This window comes from Hyalella azteca, unplaced genomic scaffold (assembly GCF_000764305.2).
Source record: "Hyalella azteca isolate HAZT.00-mixed unplaced genomic scaffold, Hazt_2.0.2 contig16876, whole genome shotgun sequence".
In the NCBI taxonomy this organism is placed as follows: domain Eukaryota; kingdom Metazoa; phylum Arthropoda; class Malacostraca; order Amphipoda; family Hyalellidae; genus Hyalella; species Hyalella azteca.
In genome coordinates, this window is record NW_025946683.1 from 131,152 (window position 1) to 153,173 (window position 22,022).

The window sequence follows — 22,022 nt, forward strand, 5'->3', positions numbered from 1 at the left end:
AGGACAAGTTAACGAAAAATATGATCCCTTTCAATTAAATGCGCCAACAATTAATACACTTTTCAACGCAATAAAAAAATCAGTACTTACAAAGAGGAGCGTATGCACACTGGCTCGCGACACATCGTTCCTGCATGACACAGCGAGCGCCAGGCGGACACAGCACCTCGCGACACGGCTCCGCACACTGACACACGGAACAGCCCGCCTCGTCCACGTGATAGCCGTAGTCGCATACCAGGCCGCACTGCAGCGGGGCGCACGACATGCGCGATGTGGCTATTGCTGCGGGGGTTGTTTACACTAGAAACGTGCATACCATGGGTGCACATTGCTACGAGGGTTTTTCTCATTAAATGAACATACATGAACATCGCTACTTGCGTCGTGATCTTTAAATGCATATCTCTACTTGCGTCGTTATCATTAAATGAACATCTCTACTTGCGTCGTTATCATTAAATGAACATCTCTACTTGCGTNGAACATCGTTACTTGTGTCGTGATCTTTAAATGCATATCTCTACTTGTTTCGTTATCATTAAATGAACATACATGAACATCGTTACTTGTGTCGTTATCATTAAATGAACATACATGAACATCACTACTTGCGTCGTGATCTTTAAATGCGCATCTCTACTTGCGTCATTATCATTAAATGAACATACATGAACATCGCTACTTGTGTCGTTATCATTAAATGAACATACATGAACATCGCTGCGGGCGTTGTTCTCATTAGATGAGTATGCATGAACATGGACGGACGTTGCTTTCACTATATACACATACATATGCACATTTCTGAGGACGCTGTATCTGCAGTGGTGGTCCACCAGACACTCCTGACGAGGCTGGCACGTCAGCAGACTCACGTCAGCGGCAGGATTAGGGCACGTCCCAGGCTTGGGGGAAGCGTCGTCTGTCCAAGGAAGCCATACTATCACCGCTCAAATATTCATCGTTTACATTAGTCGTTTATAGCAAAATCACGATATTTACAGACAATCAGGAAATTTATTACATTTCACAATATTAGTTCCACAAGATTCGGCAATGGGCAAGGGAAGGGTCCGAAGGGAGACTGAAAATTTGATAATCACAGAAAATCGAGACTGAAACTACAAAAGATGATAGAGTGCGGATGAGTGCTAAATAACTTAATTCTTTCATACTGAATATTGCTGCTCGCATAGATAATGATAATAATAGAGGAACCTTTCAGTAAGAAACTGGCCGGTCTGGGGAGACGAGCTTCGAGAGCATGGTGGTCGTGCGGTATATATAGTCGATTGACGAGCTTAATACTGCTTCAGACTATTCAATGAATCTTCGATGATATTTAGACTATTCAAGAACCCAAGGTGATGAACCCGCCTGCTGGACGAAAGGGAGCCAGTAGATGCAGTGTACCTCGATTTTGCCAAGGCATTTGACAGTGTCCCACATGAGCGGCTGTTGCAAAGTGACAAGCAACAGCATCTTGCATCAGCTGGCCCAACGGAGGGCAAATATACGGAACACGTCCAACGTTACATCCGGGACCCGAGGGCGGGGTGACCTGCCTAGCGACGACTCGGAGACGGAGGACGACGAAAGCGGCGCATCAGCTTGACCGTGGACTACGAAGTCCTAAACTCATTACAAGGTAACAAGGTCACAACAATAAGCTGCTTACGTAACCACTTAACCACACATCAAAAACTGCGAAAATAACATCAATGTAACCACTACTATCAAAGTAACCCCACAACTGGGACCTGCCCTCTCCACTGCAAGCCCTGCAGTGAGGCACGCGAATCCCAAGAAGCTTATGACGAGCTAAGACGCGCCAGAAAATGCACTTCGGTGAGAGGGAAAGAGGTTAAAAGAGAAAATATTCTTTTATTGCTGGATTCAGGAAGTGGCCGCCAATAATAAATAAAAATCGCGCCTAATAAGCTTCCAGAGAAAGGATAAATTGCACTAGCAGTAATTTTCCTGGCTGGTAGTCATTGCTGATGTGCGCATCTCCCGATCGTCTGAATCAAATAAGATTGTGAATTGTGCTAAACTATATTTGAAATTAATAAACTTCCACTCGCGAACAATTATTTTGAAGCAACAACGTCCCGAGATGAAGAAAAGAACTCACGTTTGTCGCCGTCACAGGTGACTTCAGCAGCAGGCCCAATGCTGCGCGGCTGCTTGTTGCCCAAGCCGTCAACGCACCAACACACGAGACCGTTGCGGGAGCACTGGCGGGTAGCGTAGAGTCCATCATCATCACGACACTGCGGTACGTAGCCGCGACCCTCGCGCTCTGACACGATCAGCAACTCGGCGATCATGCGCTGCTGCATGCACGCTGAAGAAAAGAAAATCAAGCGAGGGTTATCATGGGACTAAACTGTTGGAACAAAATTGAAAAAATGAGGAGAAAACATTAAAATGAGGCAGTCTCAGTATTTGTAATGGCGCTAAAACACGATCAGTAACTCGGCGATCATGCGCTGCTGCATGCACGCTGAAGCAAGGCAAATCAAGAGAGGGTTATCAAGCCACAGGACAAAACTCTTAAAACAAAATTTAAAAAAAAAACATTAAAATGAGGCAGTCATAGTATTTTAAATGGCGTTAATACACGATCAGTTGCCAAGCGATAATGCCTTGATAAACGATCTTGGAAAATGAGTGGAGGAGGTGTGGTTCGGAGTTGAAGATTATTCGATAAAATCATTCTAACATCGTAATTGCGGGACCCAATCAGCGTCCATGTTTAGATAAATTGACTCATCACCGAGGAAAATTACTTGTTTGCCGGTACGTCTGATCCTGAGATTATTATAAGATCCAGCGACTATCTTTCTCGCGTTGAACTAAACATTGGCAATATGGTGAAAAGCTAGTGAATGATCAAAAAATGTATCCAAGTTTAAATACTCAGTTCAACCACATCTTAACACTTCTGGCGCAAGATGCGTTCAACTTCAGACAACTATACTGCTCAGGCGCTGGCATTCTAAAAAAAAGTATTATTAATGCACAAAAACTGACCTATCAGATAACTGAATAACAATCTAACTCTGACCACTCAGACATCTGAATATTAAGCAAGCTCTGACCACTTCAGATATCTTATAATATCTAAACTCTGGCCACTTAAGACAACTGAATAATATCCAAACTCTGACCACTCAAGACTACTAAATACTAAACAAATTCTGACCAACAGAGTGACACCAGAAAGCAAACGAGACAACTCACAAATATATCTTTAGTTGGCATTAACCTGTCCGTGAATAAGGAGACAGCCTTGAACAGTGTACACATTCTCAAAATTACGTAATAGTGCCTCGAGAGAGAAGCAGGAAGATTAAATCATAACGACCGGAGAATCTTACCCAAAACTCTGCACATAGACCTTGTAGGCACCCATTATTCAGCAAAACAAATAATTTAATCGCAAACGTCTGCAGCAGTAGGGGAAAAAAGCGGAAGACAACACAGGTACAAAGTCTGAGATTTATTGGGGTCCCGGAGCGGCGGTGACGCAGAGTAACGATTCTTTAGGAGTCCTTCTAAGATCTCAGCAAAGTTGCCGCCCTTCGCTAAGCAACTTGCAGCTAAACTTAGGCTGACGCTCGCCAGATTGCAAGCTTTGGACTTAACTTTGTGAAACAGGGATGAATTTACGGACTCTTGGAGGCAAAACTTTGAGCGGGCGCTGTTTAATACGAAGGAGTATTGACCTCTGTGTCGCTCTTACGTAAAAGTAGCCTAAATTTTGAACATTTTTACTACTGATGAGAGACAAGTTGGATTAAGGTCTCTATGAATGATGCTTCCAGCAATAACACTCGGTGCTGTTAATCCTTTTGAAGAGTCATTGTGATTTGTCCTTCAAATTTGACATTAGTTAAATAAAATTATCTTACATGCTACATAGAAATAACTTTACTTCCAGGAACACGTAAGAGAATTTTCAATTTCCTTTCCTAATAGAGCGGATAGTCAATGTTGCGCATATAACAAGGAAATAGCGACGTATTTCATACAATGCTATTTAATGAATGTTCCAAAAACAAGCACAGATCCGGTTTACAGGCTTAGTGATCTTGAAGCATTCACTAAGATAAAATGTTACTTTTCGACTCGGTTATAACAGGCACAACGTTCTTTATCTTAAAGTATTTGTGAGTCACGAACACAGTTCGGCAGATATTAAAACGCCCTGACGATCTTAATATTTTTAAAGGCACATCAAAATTAATATTTGCACAGATTTCCGGAAGCGAATGAATTGAAAATTTAGGAGAAATCCCGGGATATTACGGCGAAGAAGTCCCAAGAACCTAATGTGCCACCTGCAGGGCAATATTTTTGCGCTCGGAGAGATAACAGGAAATCTAATGCGGGCACAAAAGGCATAAAAATAGTAGGCGCTCATTCCGCTCCGACTCGACCCGAGACCGCCGGCTGGTGTGTATGTAGTTTAAAAAATTATCCACGCCGACAAATTGTTTAAAAATTGAACTGTAATGGAACCGCCTTCACAAATGTGATGCGCAATATTCTATATGAGGAAGCCGTTCTCATGACATTCGGTTGTTTTCGAGTCGAAAAATTAGTTATCGTCATAAAATTTAATCTGACTTAACGCTCCGATGACGATCATCCGTAAATGACATTTATTTCAAATATTTTGACAAAAATTATCACCGCTACCATTTTCTATACAACTACATTGGGGAAAATGTGCGGAAAAGGAAAGAAACAGATTCTAACCTGAATGTTCAAGGGATGAGGACAGCGAGTTCTCAATAGATTACACAGGATAAAATCGTAGGTTAAACAAAAGAATTTGTAATCATCGTCGGATAGAATAGAACAAAGGCAGGGTCCGGAGAGAGGCGACAGTGAGAAGAAAGAGAGGCAGTCGGTAGATCCCTAGCCTGATCTCCTCAACGAGGAGAACTTATCTCAATGGCAACCCAAGAATCCTGCAGGATCAACGCAGATCCCTTCCTTAGTCAAGCTGGGCGAGTAAAATAGAGTGAAATAATTTGCAGGTAATATATAATTTACGGATTAGATTGATCCGAGGGTAACGTAATTTGCGGACCGGAGTGACCTGTTAGGAAACGTACTTAGGAGTGGTCACTGGTCAGAAGGGAACATAATTCATGGAGTAATTTAGGGAGTGGAGTGATCTGAGGAGAATGTAATTTAAGGATTGATTTAGGCAGTGATCTGAGGGGAGCGTAATTCAAGGAGTAATTTAGGGAGTAGAGTGATCTGAGGAGAACGTAATTTAAGGATTAATTTAGGGGGTGATCTGAGGGGAGCGTAATTCAAGGAGTAATTTAGGGAGTAGAGTGATCTGAGGAGAACGTAATTTAAGGATTAATTTAGGGGGTGATCTGAGGGGAGCGTAATTCAAGGAGTAATTTAGGGAGTAGAGTGATCTGAGGAGAACGTAATTTAAGGATTAATTTAGGGGGTGATCTGAGGGGAGCGTAATTCAAGGAGTAATTTAGGGAGTAGAGTGATCTGAGGAGAACGTAATTTAAGGATTAATTTAGGGGGTGATCTGAGGGGAGCGTAATTCAAGGAGTAATTTAGGGAGTAGAGTGATCTGAGGAGAACGTAATTTAAGGATTAATTTAGGGGGTGATCTGAGGGGAGCGTAATTCAAGGAGTAATTTAGGGAGTAGAGTGATCTGAGGAGAACGTAATTTAAGGATTAATTTAGGGGGTGATCTGAGGGGAGCGTAATTCAAGGAGTAATTTAGGGAGTAGAGTGATCTGAGGAGAACGTAATTTAAGGATTAATTTAGGGGGTGATCTGAGGGGAGCGTAATTCAAGGAGTAATTTAGAGATTAGCGGAGAAATGCTTTCTTTCACAGGGAGGAGATTTAAGTGAAAAAACATCGCTCCTTCGCCGAGGTGCGGGACCATAATGTGACGCACTTTAAAACAAGACAGCGCAACAACGGCTCTTATATCTTCTCTGGCCATGTACGCAGCTAAGAGTGAGGCAGTTATTAAGGCGACCTACACGATGTAGCGTTCGCTAATGTATTCTACAGTTCAGGAGTTTGCTTAAGCGCTTCAAGTCAGTCAGTGGAAAACACAAGGGCTTGTCAGATGACCAACCACAATATATATCGTGTCGGGATGATAATTTTATCATTAATGGTGGAAGCGTACAGCCTTAGAATAAGGCTTGCATGGCGTTAGAGATGAGTCAAATTAAAAAAAAATAAAAGAATAGAAATTAGTTATGTTATAAGTAATGCGCACGGAAAAGAAACAATGTACAGGTATTCATCACAACTTAAGACATACTCCAACGGATGCCTCGGCAGTACTGGCATAGAACGCACAAAATTCCCATCAAAGGCAAAATTTTCTACTCTTCAAGGAGCGCTAATTCAAATGTATCAACATTTATATGTAATAATATATATGTTGTTTAATTCGACTATAAACATAGAGAGAGATCATTAGGGTCGTCAGGCTGGATGGAGTATTAACTATTAACGGCACCAGTTTTGAGTCAGAAGGCACTTCTATTTTCTTATTCTGTTTGAATGAAAATAGGTGCACTGACCAGTAAGGTTGGCAGGCTGTATGCAGTGTTGGCCGCAAATATCGGACATGCAGCACTTCTGCGTGGACGGACACTGCAAGTCATGACTGCAACTCACGCCGCACCGCAGCTCTTCAGCTTCTTCCATCACCAAGCCACTCGCAGTCAAGTCATCGATGATTTCAACATTTGTGTCTTTGGTGATCTTCAGGACGCCTGCCGAAGACGATTTTTTCGGGCTTGCCGAGGGCTTAGAGGTTTCCGACGAAGGATTGGACGGCGTGTCATTTGGACATGTGCCAGGCTTGATGAGTCTGTTGACGTCAGCGCAACAAACGCCGTAGTCGTGACCTGTTGTGAACAAACTTGTTAGTTCACAATATAAAATACATTACATGATAAATTTCATTTAAGGGAGATCTGAAAAAAAAACTTTTAGAAGTGCTTCGCTGAATCTGTAGGGGCAATGGAAGAACCAATCGTAGCAGTCGCCTCCCTTTAGTGGTGCCGACAGAGCTCTCTGTTCTAAAAATTCTTCTCCTCAGTTCTCAGAACAAAGTTTTATGACTTTTACAATGAATTAGAATGCTAAACGTTTGCATAATACTATAAAAGTCACGCAATTACTGAGAATTAGAAACAAGAATATCGTTCCAGTTAGACACGAATCACTAAATCGGGTGGGTGAATTTGTCGAGATAGACCAGCCAATAAAGTTTCCTCAATGCTTAGGTTGGCCAAGAGGCCGAGGTGGGCCGAAAGGCCAAGTTAAACCACCAGGCCAAGATGGGCCAGCAAAGGTCTGGCCCGTGTTGGCCAATTTACAGGAGCGCCGAGGACTAACTCTAGTCGTAAAGCCACTAATTGGCGATGAGGAGAGCATCGGCTGACAAACTGGGCCCAATCCTGCATCTGGGCTGGGATTAATGCTGGGCGAGGACGATATTCAGCACAGGGTCTTGACTGGGATTGATTCCGAATCTCAAACGGGGTACAGTTACGACTGGGAATAGTAATAAATCTCGGGTATAAAGTGGTTATGCATCAAATCGCATTTTAAAATCTAGTCGAACGAAGATTAGTCGAAGGTCTAATTCTATGCATCAATGATTTAGCTTGTATTTTCCAGTCATTCACTGGAGACGGAACCTCAATGAGGGCATGAGCAACATAAGAAATTTAGTAAGCATACAGAAAAAATCCTATATATTAAACACTATTTTATAGGGAGCAATCGGGCCGACTTGCTTCAGTTTCAAATTTATGAACGGATGTTAAGCTGAAGTTTAAGGGGTTTACGACGATCCTAATTAAAACTTTTTTTTTTGAACGGTCAAAAAATAATTAATCGTAAGCACAAACTGTTTCGCGATGACTTCACTAACGAGGGACAAACTAGCACTAGCTAGTAACTAGTGGGCATTAAGATTGATTTGCCAGGAAATAGTATAGGTCAATACAACAATAAATTAAATAACAGAAACAATGTGTTTTCAAGTGTACATAACTAACAGAGAAAACGTTTCGACAGATTATAATTCTACTATGTTACCTCGCCCCCTTCAGGAGGTAACGATGCACCAAAATTGAGTGCCGACTGCCGAGGCATCAACCTAAAGTGACGAGTCACCAGCCTGTATTGTCGTGGCATAACTGGGGTGACGAGGTACCAACCTGGGGTGACGCGGTATCAACCTTGGGTGAAGAGGTACCAGAAAAATCTAGTCGAACGAAGATTAGTCGAAGGTCTAATTCTATGCATCAATGATTTAGCTTGTATTTTCCAGTCATTCACTGGAGACGGAACCTCATTGAAGGCACGAGCAGCATAATAAATATAGTGAGCATACAGAATGAATCCTAGAGATCAAAAACTATTTTATTGGGAGGCGCCTCTGGTAGCAATAGAAGATCGGATCGACTTGCTTGAGTTACTAATTTATAAACGGATGATAAGATGAAGTTTACGGTGTTTATGACGATCCTAATTAACACTCTCTTAGTCATACATTACACCATCGATTAAAAAAATAACGACTTATCTTTTGTATCAGAGCTCCTCGATGTGAGGGAAAACAATAAAATCAAACTAGAATGTTTACCTAACAACCCGACCCAGCTGGAATGTGTCACGAGATTCCATGAATTAACCGTAAGCACAAGCTGTTTCGCGATGACGTCACTAATGAGGGACAAACTAGCACTAGCTAGTAACTAGTGGGCATTAAGATTGATTTGACAGGAAATAGCATAGGTCAATACAACAATGAACTAAATAACAGAAACAATGTGTTGACAAATGTATATAACTTCCAGAAAATACATTTCGACAGATTACAATTATTCTACTTTGTTACCTCGCCCCCTCCAGGAGGTAACGACGCACCAAAATTGAGTGCCGAGGCATCAACCTAAAGTGATGAGTCACCAGCCTGTATTGTCGTGGCACCAACCAGGGGCAAGGCGGTACCAGCCTTGGGTGAAGAGGTACCAATCTGGGGTGACGCGGTACAAGCCTGGGGTGACGCGGTACCAACCTGGGGTGACGAGGTACCAACCTGGGGTGACGAGGTACCAACCTGGGGTGACGCGGTACCAACCTGGGGTGACGAGGTACCAACCTGGGGTGACGAACGCGGTACCAGCCTTGGGTGACGCGGTACCAGCCTTGGGTGACGCGGTATCAGCCTTGGGTGACGCGGTACCAGCCTGGGGTGACGAGGTACCAACCTGGGGTGACGCGGTACCAACCTGGGGTGACGCGGTACCAACCTTGGGTGACGCGGTACCAGTCTTGGGTGACGCGACGCGGTACCAGCCTCGGGTGACGAGGTACCAACCTGGGGTGACGTGGCACCTGTAGAGCGCAGGACAGGCAGGTTTGCTGGGCACGTCACCACACAAGAAGGGGCGATCGTCAGAGTCGTCAATCATGAGAGGGGCGCCAAGAGGACACAGAGACTCCAGGCTGGGCGGCTTCTGGCCTGCAGCAAACAGAGCGGAGGTCGTTAGCTCTAATTAACTCGGGCGGGAGGAAATGTTTTGGGAGGAAATAAGAGGAAAGATGTAAGGGAACACCGTGCAATACCGTCTTGATCAATGCAACACCGTCTTGATTAATGGTTTGGTTACGGGTGTTCATGATCTAAGTTTTGAGTCACCTCTCACGTGACCTCGTGGAGACATGCTAAGTGCTTTTCATTGTTCTTTGATCCCCCACGGAGGTACACGATAGTATTGGGTCTGTTTGTTTTCGTGATAATTAGATGTCGATTCAGTGGTTTGAATGTGAATATTATTTATATTAGTAGATTATTTATTTTGTGTTGTGCTTTATTTATGTTGTTTATTTATGCATTTTCACAAAGGTTCCAAAATTGCAGTCCAAAGTTGAAACACGAGCAATGGAAGCATACGGTTTATATTTTTGTACGGTTGAATATTTTTTATTATAATTATAGTTTATTTTAATTATAGTATGTTTATATGATTTTATTCACAAGGCTCATTTATTTGCCTATTTGCAAATATTCTCACGTTGTTTGCTACGCTCAAACGATATAATGGGGATTATTATTTTAATATTATTATTATATTAAAATGGCTATTATTGATGCTTGTTAATGGAGATAATTGCGATAAATGCGATTTGTATATATTATTCTCTATAAGCTGTAAAATAATATTGACATTTGAGACCACCAGTCGCCGCTACGAGCGTGACGGCAATGCTGCCGCTGGAGATATTTAAATTACTGAATTTAATTAAAGGAATTTAGTTGAATTAATTTAATTACTGATTTTTTGGCTCATAAAAAATAATAACAGTCGTGGATGAGGTATAGAAGTAATAATTTTAAACAGATATGAGCAACAAATGAAAGTCAATTGCACGATTTTCAATTGGTGCTTCCATTCTAAATTAGTGCTCAATGAATGACATACAAGCATCAGAGCTCATAAACTGTGCGATAACCAGGATATTTGCGATATAATTAATGAATGTTTTATGGGACGTTCGCTTAAACAATAGATGATTTTTCACATATGATCCTCACACAACTCACGTTAAGAACCTCCCATGATAAAAGATTCTAGGAAATAACTAAATTATCTTGAAGATAACTAAATTAAAACATTATTTTGATTAAATTGTCGCTTTCCGTTACGGCCAGCGCAAGCTAATGAGCGGAACGGGAAGCGAATATTTCTCAAGGTGATTATAGACGCGAAATATATGCACTTAAGAAAAAAAATATAACTCAGTACTCACTGAAGTGAGTGACAGAGAGCGCATTTTCTCGTCGACGAAACCGTGAAGTCACGGACGGACAGAGGGACGGACAGACGGACATGGCGAGCACAATAGCGCATTTTTTCCATAAATGAAAAAATGCGCTAAAAAGAATAATGTAATGTTTGTCGATCTATGTAAGGCTGAAACCGTTGTTATAATAGAGTACACAGGAGCCAGAAACAAACATGAGAGATCATTGGTGCTCCCTGATCATCACAGAAAATACGACCTCGAATAGGCGTGTAACTGTTCTCTTCTGACCAAATCTCCGGAAATATGTTAGGTTCGAGAGAGCAACAAGTTCGGGAACATGGCTCGCCTCTAATGAACTCAAGACAAATGTTATCTCCTCGGGATTTCTGGCGAGAAATGTTTTCTCGATAGACAAAAAATAATTTAATTGAAACAGCGTAAGAAATTGATTGCATCCATCGAACAATGGATGCAATTGGGGGAGTTGAGTAAAATGTCTTCAGCTAGAGAAGACATTGCGTAACATATTAGGTATAAATTAATTTACCGTTTTTGTAGTAATAAGTTGATAAAAATGGTTGACACATGTCTTGAAATATTGAACTTATTTTCTTTGAGAGCGAACAACACACAGTCACCTTTAAAATAAACTTGAAAGTAGTAACAAAACATTTCCATCTAAAATGCAATGACCAAATCACCTAACATACCACATTATTGAACTTATTATAAATTAAAAGGACTATAAGAAAATTGTGTGAAACTTTTTAACGACATCGACTAAAGAACGGCGCTTGGAAGAGAGAATCCCAAAGCACGAAAAATAAAAAAAATATTAAAATCTGAAACTAAACGAGAAGAAAAGTGCAAAAGTAAGTAATGTGTGAGAAAGTTTCCGTTCCAAATATTTATGAAAAAGTTTGTGACTGTAAAATTCTTGCTTTGAAAATTGCAAGATTCTTGCGTAAGGCGATTTCAGAAACAATGTTTGTTCTCCAGAAACACATTGCAGTCGGGAATAAAAATATTTTTTCCATCTCAGGCGTTTAGAACCTACTAACACGGGAAAATCTACTAAAAACTCACGTGCACTGAAATAAACTATTTTTTGTTTGCGTGAGTAATTTTCAGAAAAAAACTGAAGAAAAGTTTCAAATGAACGAATTGTCATCATAAGTTAATAAGCTCTAAGCGACGAGGAAAACCATAAACAATAACGTGAGTAAGAAAGCGACATAAGTGAATTTTTAGTCGTTTTTTCTTAAAAAAAAAAAGGCATTCGCGACGGTGCAATGGAAGTCGAAGAATATTCCGAACGGACCGCGCGCTTGAACAAATTTATTCACAGAAAAGTGTCAGCTCTTGTTCAAATTATACAAAGTACGGTTACTAAGAAAAAAACAGTACTCGGAATTGAGCAGGGAGTCCAGAAGTGGTGCCTCAGAGAACAACGTTGGCTTTATCGGCAGCTGGACGCCGACGCGGCGCATCTCAGTAAGATTGCATGCGTCCGCGGGGACTGGACAAAGAATTACACGAATTTCGGGAGCCTCTTGCTCATTTTCCCTAAGTTCCTCATTAGGAAAACAAATTGGGAACTACAAAAGACAGACGCTCGTCAGAAAAAGACGGTTCAAAACGCAAGCCGCAAGCAAGAATGGGACTCTTTGGAAGACAGCGAGGCCACGAAATGAGTCTTCGTCCATCCAAAACGCACGCCGCACTGTCTACAACTTCTTTATAAAGCAAAATAACTCATATTTTAACGTTCAGACCAAGAGGGCTGCTGCGGCTAATTTGTCGAGTGAGCGTTTTTAGCTGAATAAATTAGGAGGACGAAATTCGTAAAAAATGTTGTGGTGGTAACGTGGAACTTCAACGCAATTAATTCTTGGGAATTTAGAGCACAGAAAATTGTCGTGTTATATGATTTCTGTGACCGCTAAAGTTTTTATTAACAACGAAGAATGTCATGTGGACGTAATTAACGAAGACGAGAAGCATAAGTTAGGCTAATAACTCGCTGGAGATAAAATTTAATCCGCAAAAAACATTCAATTAAACGATATGGACGATAGTTACATATTACTGCTAATATTTGATTAACCTTTTGAGTTGACGCAAAAAATTCTATAAGTTATTTCAGCATTTAAATGATAATTAAAATACGCTTCTGAATAAAATAGGGAAATATTATTATTATTCGCCATTCGGGAAGAGCGAATAGATCTCAGGTGGCTTATTTGAAGTTCTCACGATAATACAAACTTTTGCGAGGGACTGAATGCTCCAACTTTTCCAATTAGTTTGATTCCAAACAAAATTTGCCGTTTCTTCAGGTTTTACTTTTTTGCGAGCAAGATTGGAAGAAGTTAATAATTTTAACAGTTTCACAATTGGACTGAATAGAATCACAAATGTTTAGCGACATCTTGGATAAGCGGAAACATTATCGGTTTTATGAAGCTTTTTTGTATTCATTACTTCAATTTCTCAACAAAACTCTAAAATCAAACACGAACAAGAATTAAACAATTAATTAAAAAAGACAAAATTAATTTATAAACAAAAACGCTGACTTATTTGGGACTCTTGACGTAAAATGATACAAGATTTACGGCATCTATACTGGGTATATACTGTTCCCTCAAGGCCAGCTATGTTCCTGACGGCTTTATCTTCAAGGCAACTTTTGAAAGAGGCTTCAGAATAAGTAAGACCAAAGTTTTGAAAAATATTTACTCCATAGGCCTAAAGAAGATTCCAAGAAATAATGAAAGCCGAGCTTTTTAAAAGTCCTAATCTCGGGAAAGATGAATTTTTAAGGCATGGAAATAAAATATTACACAGTATAGGGCTTGAGCTCGTAAAGCATTTGCCGCGGCTACAGCTACGGGAAGAAAGTATCTTGGGGCTTGTCATTCGAGAAAGAATCAAGTCCAAGAGTTGTGAAAATATAATTGGAGTCGCAATGAACGTAAAGCAGAAGGAAAGATAAAATCAAGTCTGGAAACCTGGCAGCGAGTTTGAGATAAAAGATTCTCAAATGCAGAAGGCTAGAGGAAGACCAAATCAAGATACGCCCATGCAAGTATTCACGAGAGAATCAAGGCGATAGTCAAGGAAAACTCAATTCAACGGCTCGAGAGAGACTAAGTCAAGAGGACTGGCCAAGTATTTGAAAAGAATGCAGTCAAAAATCCGAGAAGAACTATCTCAGGAAACTTAGAAAAAAATAAAGTCACTAGCCCAGCAAACTGTCCGCTGGTCAACAGCCCCTGCCATAAACTTGCAGAAATTCCAAGGACTTTTTCCAGGGCACGGACATGAGAGGAGAAACTTTGTCGGGGAGCGACAAGATAAACGGACATCGCGAAGCCACGGGCCGATCAAACAAGCGGACTCACGGCGCAGTCACAGACCGATCAAACAAGGGGACTCACGGCGTAGCCACGGGCCGATCAAACAAGCGGACTCACGGCGCAGTCACAGACCGATCAAACAAGGGGACTCACGGCGCAGTCACAGACCGATCAAGCATGGCGAGTTTTTGGACAAGAAATGATAAGCATTCATTATGGTGATTATAAATGAATGTGCACTGTGTAGTTGATTTAACCCGCCTTACGGTTCCAGGCCTTCATGTACGAATAACATTGACGATTAACTTAATGTAACTTTCTTTAACTTTGTAAATCCTTTTTTTTTCAATTTTTATACAATAACATTCAAACGTTCGAAAGACCGTTTGAATAAATGGTGAAATCTTATTTCCGATGTGGTCAAAGTATCTCGAAGCTCTTTCAAAAAATTTGTTATAGAATGTCAAGTAAAGTTGACGTCTTCTGACAAACTTCATGAACACATTAACTATCGTCTTCTATGACAGTTAACAAGCCTTTTTACTGTAACAATCGACCAAATATCGAGATCGTTCGGGATTAATATATTCCGCTTCTATAGACGTGGGTCTAGAAAGCTTTGAATTTTAATGAAGGGAAGTTGAGAACAAAATTATAATTTCTTGCGGCGTTAATAGGAATTGAAATATTTGATACGAATTTCACAGAATGCGTGGTAAAATACTAATACTATGATAAATTTTGCAGTACGTTTCTAAAACTCAACATGATTTGATCCATGAAGAAGACTGTCGAGCAGTTTTCTATTGAAATCAGATAGCAGTACTCCATCGGAACTCTATCTTGAAATATAAATAGTTTGCAGTTGAACTTCAGGTAGAACGATTATTTTGATTTAAACTCCTTCGTTCGAAAGACAATTTTCCGTAAACTAAAGGTGCTTTATATCATCGTAATTCTTACATGTTCAATCGTATGGAAGAGGCATTAGAGCCTGAAGCTTAGAGCTTGAAGACTTGCTAGTCGCAAGATACGAGTACTTCTAGAAACTTAACTAATGAAATTAATAAATAGAGGCGAGCGACTCGAATTTCAGTGATTTGTTTCTGCGGCGATGGGTCACCAATCATAATTATAAACAGCTAGAAAACTTAAAGAAAGATAGCTAAAAATTAGCGTATAGATTAGCAAATAACCGTCGTTGGTTGCCTTTCTCTGCATTAACATCGTGGCGAGCATACACAAGGTTGCTTATGCTCTCTTCGATGATGAAAAGTTTGCTGATAAAATACAATCTTTAGCGTATAGATTAGCAAATAACCGTCGTTGGTTGCCTTTCTCTGCATTAACATCGTGGCGAGCATTCACAAGGTTGCTTATGCTCTCTTCGATGATAAAAAGTTTGCAGATAAAATATAATATTTCGGGGGAAAAATGTAAGAAAAATAAATAAAATATCATCTCGGAAATGCTCTCTCAATATGATCAATAATTGATCAATTTGATTCTGTATTCGTTTAAAGTTGATTAATTCTCCTAAATTTAAAATAATAGCGAGAGGAGCTAGAAAGTTCACTGGTTTTAGCGTCAAAACATGCACCTCAAAATTATTGGAGAAATATTATTACTGAGATTTAAATAAGAATTCATGGCAAGATGGAAAAATGCGTCCAAGATGTAAAAATGCGTTTCGAAAATCAATTGTGTTTCGCCTCAGGCTCGATGAAAAGTTTCATTTTGGAAACGAATTCTTCAGTGGAAGACAATCACCGAGCCGACATATTTTGAAGGACGCACATTCGCTGTGCCGTTGTTTGTAACGCAGTTCGGCATGCAAGGAATTTGGGCCAACTTTACTGATTCTTTTCATTCCGAGTTCCAGGCTTCAAAAAGTGACAGAGGAGAAATTCAAAATATTTTTTGATGTTTCGAAAAAAACACGAGCGCACCTGTGAAATATTTTGTTTTATTTTATAAAGTTCTTGGCCTGAGGTTTAGTTAGACCTTATTTGGAGAGTAAAATATTGAATACAAAATGCGACACGAAGTTGTTTACCTGCACGTATATTATGGTTGTACGGAGAAAAATTAGACGATTATTCAAATTTTCATACAAATATTTTAATCTAATATGAAACGCCTTCTTTGGTTTTAACTGAACTACCTTGTCTATTTATATTATTCTGTTTTCAAATATTTTCAGCCACTTAGTGTATCAGCAAAGTCACCACATCTGGTCTCAGCCACGGCGCATCACCACAGCCAGCACATCTGGTCTCAGCCACGGCGCATCACCACAGCCAGCACATCTGGTCTCAGCCACAGCGCATCACCACAGCCAGCACACCTGGTCTCAGCCACAGCGCATCACCAAACCAGCACAAAGTTGGAACCGCTTCCCAAAACTCGGGCCGAACTTTAGTGACTTGTGAAAGGGGAAGCGCACAGGAGCGTGCCTCTCATTTGGGGCCACACAAACCCTTCGGCGATGAAGTTCTCTTCATAAATAATAGAAAAGTGCGAGGTGAAAAGTGCTCTACTTTGAAATACTATTATACCGAGCATGTGTATATGGCACACAACCGAACGTCTGAAGTAAGTGTGACCACGGAAGACGGGAGTTTGCTATATTTTTCCGACGTAAGTAAGCAGTTCTATCCCAGACGTAAGTAAGCAGTCTTTCTAATCCAGGCAGTCTATCTTGTCTTAGGCGATCCAGAATAGCCAGCTGATTCATAGATGCAGTGAATGCAATAATAAGCGCCAAGAAGATGAACGAGTCGAATAAGAATTTCCCACGAGATGCAGTTTTAGGTGCAGGAGTTAAGAGAGCAGCAGTTAAGTTAAGGAGTGAGAGCAGCAGGAGCTACACTGGTATATTTCCCTCGGGCTTGCGGTAGTAGGTAACTGTGTAACTGAAATTTACATTGCGCCTCTCTAACAATAAGCCTTGGAACGTAGCTAGATATCGACTTGAGGGAGTATAGCAGCCAGGGACTGGAGCACTCAACGGCGCGTTAAAATGAAATCAGAAAGAAATATAGAATAATAAATGTGTAAATAACTACAAAATTGTTCGTTGCGATAACAGTCAAAATGACCGAGCATGTGAATATGGATGGCCCTTACACCTGAATAAATGGCGCAGTCATGCAGTAAACGCCTCTACAAATTAAAAGGAAATTCAAACAGAGCACAACAAAAGTAAAAAAAATCCGTGAATTAACATTGTGACCTGAGTGAGGTTATAATGGAAGTTATCACAAGTAAGAGTTTAATAACAGTAAATAAACGACCAAACAATTGAGAATTAGGAAGAAATATTGAATACAGCCTTGATTGACACAAGAACGGACCGTTTGTCCAGTCAGGGAAAGGCCTACAAAGACTGTTTGGCGTGGGGATGAAAGCGAGGCAATTACACAAACGAACTTTAATTTTCTTGATTGCTCTAAAAGCTGCTAAACGGTTTTTGCACGGGTGCCAGAAAATGAAAATCAGCCAATTGAAGTTCGATCTTTTGAAGGCTGTCTCCTATATCAGTTGCAAATAAAATTTGTTGTATTGAATGTTTGAAAGTAGCAAAAAAATTTAGTGTTATCTTATGAAAACGTGTGAAAGTTTTATGTTTATAGCGCATTTTCTCACTTATGGAAAAAAGGCGCTATTAATTGTGCTCGTAATGTCCGTCAGTCTGTCCGTGACTTCAAGTTTCGTCGACAAGAAAATGCGCTCTCTGTCACTCATTGCAGTGAGTTATATTTTTAGCGCATTTTCTCATTTATGGAAAAAATGCACTATTGTGCTCGCCATGTCCGTCCGTCCGTCTGTCTGTCTGTCTGTCCGTCCGTCTGTCCGTGACCTCAAGTTTTCGTCGACGAGAAAATGCGCTCTCTCTCACTCACTGCAGTGAGTACTGAGTTATATTTTTTTGAAGCCTGGTACCGTAAGTACACAGAGGGGATATTTGGTCGCGTAGCCAAGATACCTATATAGTGTCGGAATATTACCTGGACCGGAAAATTGATACCTTATCGGTAGGCATTGCAAAATAGAAAAGCTTTGCAAAAAGAGCATAAATCGATTGGATACAAATTACATATGTAATTTGGATACAAATTACAAGGATACAAATTACATATGTAAATTAGTACAGATAAACGTTATTTAGAATTTAAATATTTTTAGCGCATTTTCTCATTTATGGAAAAAATGCACTATTGTGCTCGCCTATGCATGCCTGTCTGTCTGTCTGTCTGTCTGTCCGTCCGTCAGTGACCTCAAGTTTTCGTCGACGAGAAAATGCGCTCTCTGTCACTTACTGCAGTGAGTACTGCGTTATATTTTTTCCGCTTTTTATAATGGAAGTTAAATGAGCAATGGGAGTTAAATGAAGTTAAATATGTTCTATTTAACAAGTGGGTTTGAACAGATGTTTCTTTACTGGGAATACGTTAGTTTTACATATATCTACAGGATTATAATATAACAGGAATTATCGAGGTCAGGCATGCAGGGCTAACTTGCAGGCATACAATTTAGAAATTAATGCAAAAAAGTGTAAATGGATATTATGTTGAAAATAAGAATTTGTGTAACTGAATCATAGAAAAAGTCACAATTTTAAAACTCATTTACTGAGATTAAATGAAACAATTAGACGCTAGGAGACAAAAGCACCCAAAGGTGCGTAAATCAAATTACGAACCCGCGGGCATCGCATTAGTCAGTACTGCTCTTCATGTGTGACATTGGGCGGAATAATGCTCAGGCAAACGCTCGATTATTCGGGCAAATTCGTCTAAAGCTGACGCGTCACCGTAGAGGCTGCTGTACATTTCGGTGGCAGTCCTCATCTAGTTACAAGCAACAGCATTGATGTGATAATCATTTAACACTTGTATCCTGATATTGTAGCTACATGCAGTCGTGTGATAATCATTTAACACTTGTATCCTGATATTGTAGCTACATGCAGTCGCTCTCTTATACACATCTAGATGTGTATAAGAGACAGGTCTCAGCCACGGCGCATCACCATAGCAGCACATCTGGTCTCAGCCACGGCGCATCACCACAGCAGCACATCTGGTCTCAGCCACGGCGCATCACCACAGCAGCACATCTGGTCTCAGCCACGGCGCATCACCACAGCAGCACATCTGGTCTCAGCTACGGCGCATCACTAAACCAGCACATCTGGTCTCAGCCACGGCGCATCACCACAGCAGCACATCTGGTCTCAGCCACGGCGCATCACCAAANCAAGAAGGTCGGAGGGCTCATAAGCTCTAATCAATTATTTGGCTCGGAACGCTGAAAGGATTTGTCGTGATTAGAGAAATACAAATATTAGCTCCTTCATATGCATTGATTTTATTATGAGGCTTTATTTTCTTCTGCAATGAACTGGAATTGATTATGTTGTTCATGATAAAGTTTGCAGGGATTGCGAGAAGCTGTTCAAAATTAATGGCATCGTCGACGATGGTAATGTATATCATTTGAAAAAGCTGACAAAAATAAGTCTTAGCTACTTATGTGCACGATTGAATGCAGTGCAAATTTCATGTAATAAAACTTGTGGAGTGGCAGAAAATTTAGTTTCTGTTGAAGATGACAAAATTTATATTGATACGGTAACGCGTTCATTAGAATTGAGTTGGACCAGCGCCAGAATGCACTGTTTACAATTTAATTTTTACAATAATTACCGCAGGGGAAAGTTTTTGAAATTGTTGTTGAAGCAACGATCGACTAATCATCGATTGTCGATCAAGTCTACTTGTTGCATTGATTTTATCAAAATGGTCGGTGCATCAGGTTTTTTTAATAATCAGCCTTCTTGTCGAAGAAAAAGTAAAGAAAGATAAACAAATAATAATCCTCAACGAGGAGGGCTAGTCCCTTGGCATTTTTTCACACTTTCATGTGCTCAAAGTAATTAATTAAGGAAGCCACAGATCGTGAATTCGTCAGCTTTCAAGTGTCTCCCGACTTGGCCTAAGCGTGAGGGAAAAGAGATGGCCAGCTGTCGGCCAAAGCTCATTGGCTCCGGCCGACCGCTGGCTGTTCATCGGCCTGTTGATCTGGAAACCACCCGTCACCTTAATAAAGAACAACGTAGTCAGAGATATGAGTATAGCGTTGAAGTGATAATGATAGCAGGGGCCAATGCAGGCCGAACTAACGAGTGTGCTCTAATTTTACATGGATCTGTCGGTGTCGGTGAACTTCCTTCCTGAGCTCAGTGAATTTCCCTTTGCATTTGAAAGCCTCTATAAGACCAGTAAGAGAGAGCTTATTCATTTGCAGGCCTCTAAGAATAGTAGAAGAGAGCTCATTCATTTGCAGGCCTCTAAGAATAGTAGAAGAGAGCTCATTCAATTGGAGGCCTCTAAGAATAGTAAAAGAGAGCTCATTCAATTGGAGGCCTCTAAGAATAGTAAAAGAGAGCTCATTCAATAGTGCAAATTTCATATGATAAAACCTGAGATATGTCAGAAAATGTAGTTTCTGTTGAGGGTGACAAAATTTATATTGATACGGTAACGCGTTCATTCGAATTGAGACGGACCAGCGGAAGAATGCACTGCTTACAATTGAATTTTTTACAATAATTACCGCAGAGAAATATTTTTAAAGTGATAATTTAGCATTGAAGTGATAATGATAGCAGGGGCCAATGCAGGCCGAACTAACAAGTGTGCTCCAATTTTACATGGATCTGTCGGTCTCAGAGCTCAGTAAATTTCCTTTTGCATTTGGAGGACTCTGTGAACAGTATGAGAGAGCTTATTTTTTCAAAATTAAGGTGAAAATAAATGCTGTAAGACACAGTGAACAGATGAACACTGTTTTGTTGCCCAGACTCAAGGGAACTTCGTAGAACTTACCATCACAGTAAAAAATTTCTGAGATAATATACGCATTGATGATAAGTTTCAAGAATGAAGTTCGAAACATCTTGACAAATTTCGAAATTTTAATTTCACAGTGCTATCTTGGCACAAGAAACCAAAAGCGTTAGAATATATTCGTGGATTCAATGTTTGATAGACCAGTTCAATTTGTGTGAACGAATTAAAAATGGAGCGAGAGCATGTAGAAGATGTAAAGTACTGAAAGAAATACTCAAATAGCGGTCACGAAATACAAAATACAAGATTAAAATGCTGACTCACAGGTAGGAAGGGGCGGGCAAGGTGCAGCGGAGCAGGTCGTGTCCTGCAGGACGCAGGACAGTCCCTCAGGACACGTCAAGTCCTCGCAAGGATCCCTACACTTGCACAGCGGGCATCCCTGGTCGTCTAGAGCGAACTGGTAGGGACACAGCATACGGCACTGGTAGCCAGCGCACGGCAGAGGATCTGATGAGTAAAGAAAATTTAGGATAAATATATTAAATTATATTGTTTTAATTGATAGAAAGCGTTGAGAATATAGCCTAGACTGTGCAACGAAGCGGTCATGAAGCTGGAGAGTAATACTGGCATCGCAGCAGGTCTGTTGGGAGCAATATTCAACAAATAGAGATGTGGATGAATTTAAACTTAGGAATGGAGAACAAGAAGAAATGAGAAACCATATAATCAGGTCGAAACGAAGCTTTCGTTGTGTAGAGAGTCTGTTTACTTTAGGGTCAAATTTATGATTAACATTTTAAGGTTAGAAGCAAGCCCTGACATTAAGCACAAAGAATTATATATCAAATCAACATAAGAGCAGAATCGAAATGAATTTAATCAAACCAAGGTGTTGATAATTTCGAAAACAAATATATACACATGAGTAATAATTTAACTAATATAT

The 22,022-nt window shown here is 40.4% G+C and overlaps 1 protein-coding gene across 1 annotated transcript in view; it reads right to left on the minus strand.

Moving 5' to 3' along the window:
• Positions 1 to 21,580, minus strand: part of LOC108681986 — a gene marked incomplete at its 5' end in the record, with an annotated part of 40,090 nt that extends 18,510 nt beyond the window's left edge. Inside the window, 5 exons of the mRNA XM_018171073.1 lie at positions 91 to 285; positions 2,138 to 2,350; positions 6,600 to 6,929; positions 9,419 to 9,562; positions 21,395 to 21,580. Coding sequence (XP_018026562.1) covers positions 91 to 285; positions 2,138 to 2,350; positions 6,600 to 6,929; positions 9,419 to 9,562; positions 21,395 to 21,580 — 1,068 coding nt within the window. The remainder of the gene's footprint in view (positions 1 to 90; positions 286 to 2,137; positions 2,351 to 6,599; positions 6,930 to 9,418; positions 9,563 to 21,394) is intronic.
• Positions 21,581 to 22,022: the final 442 nt, after the last annotated feature.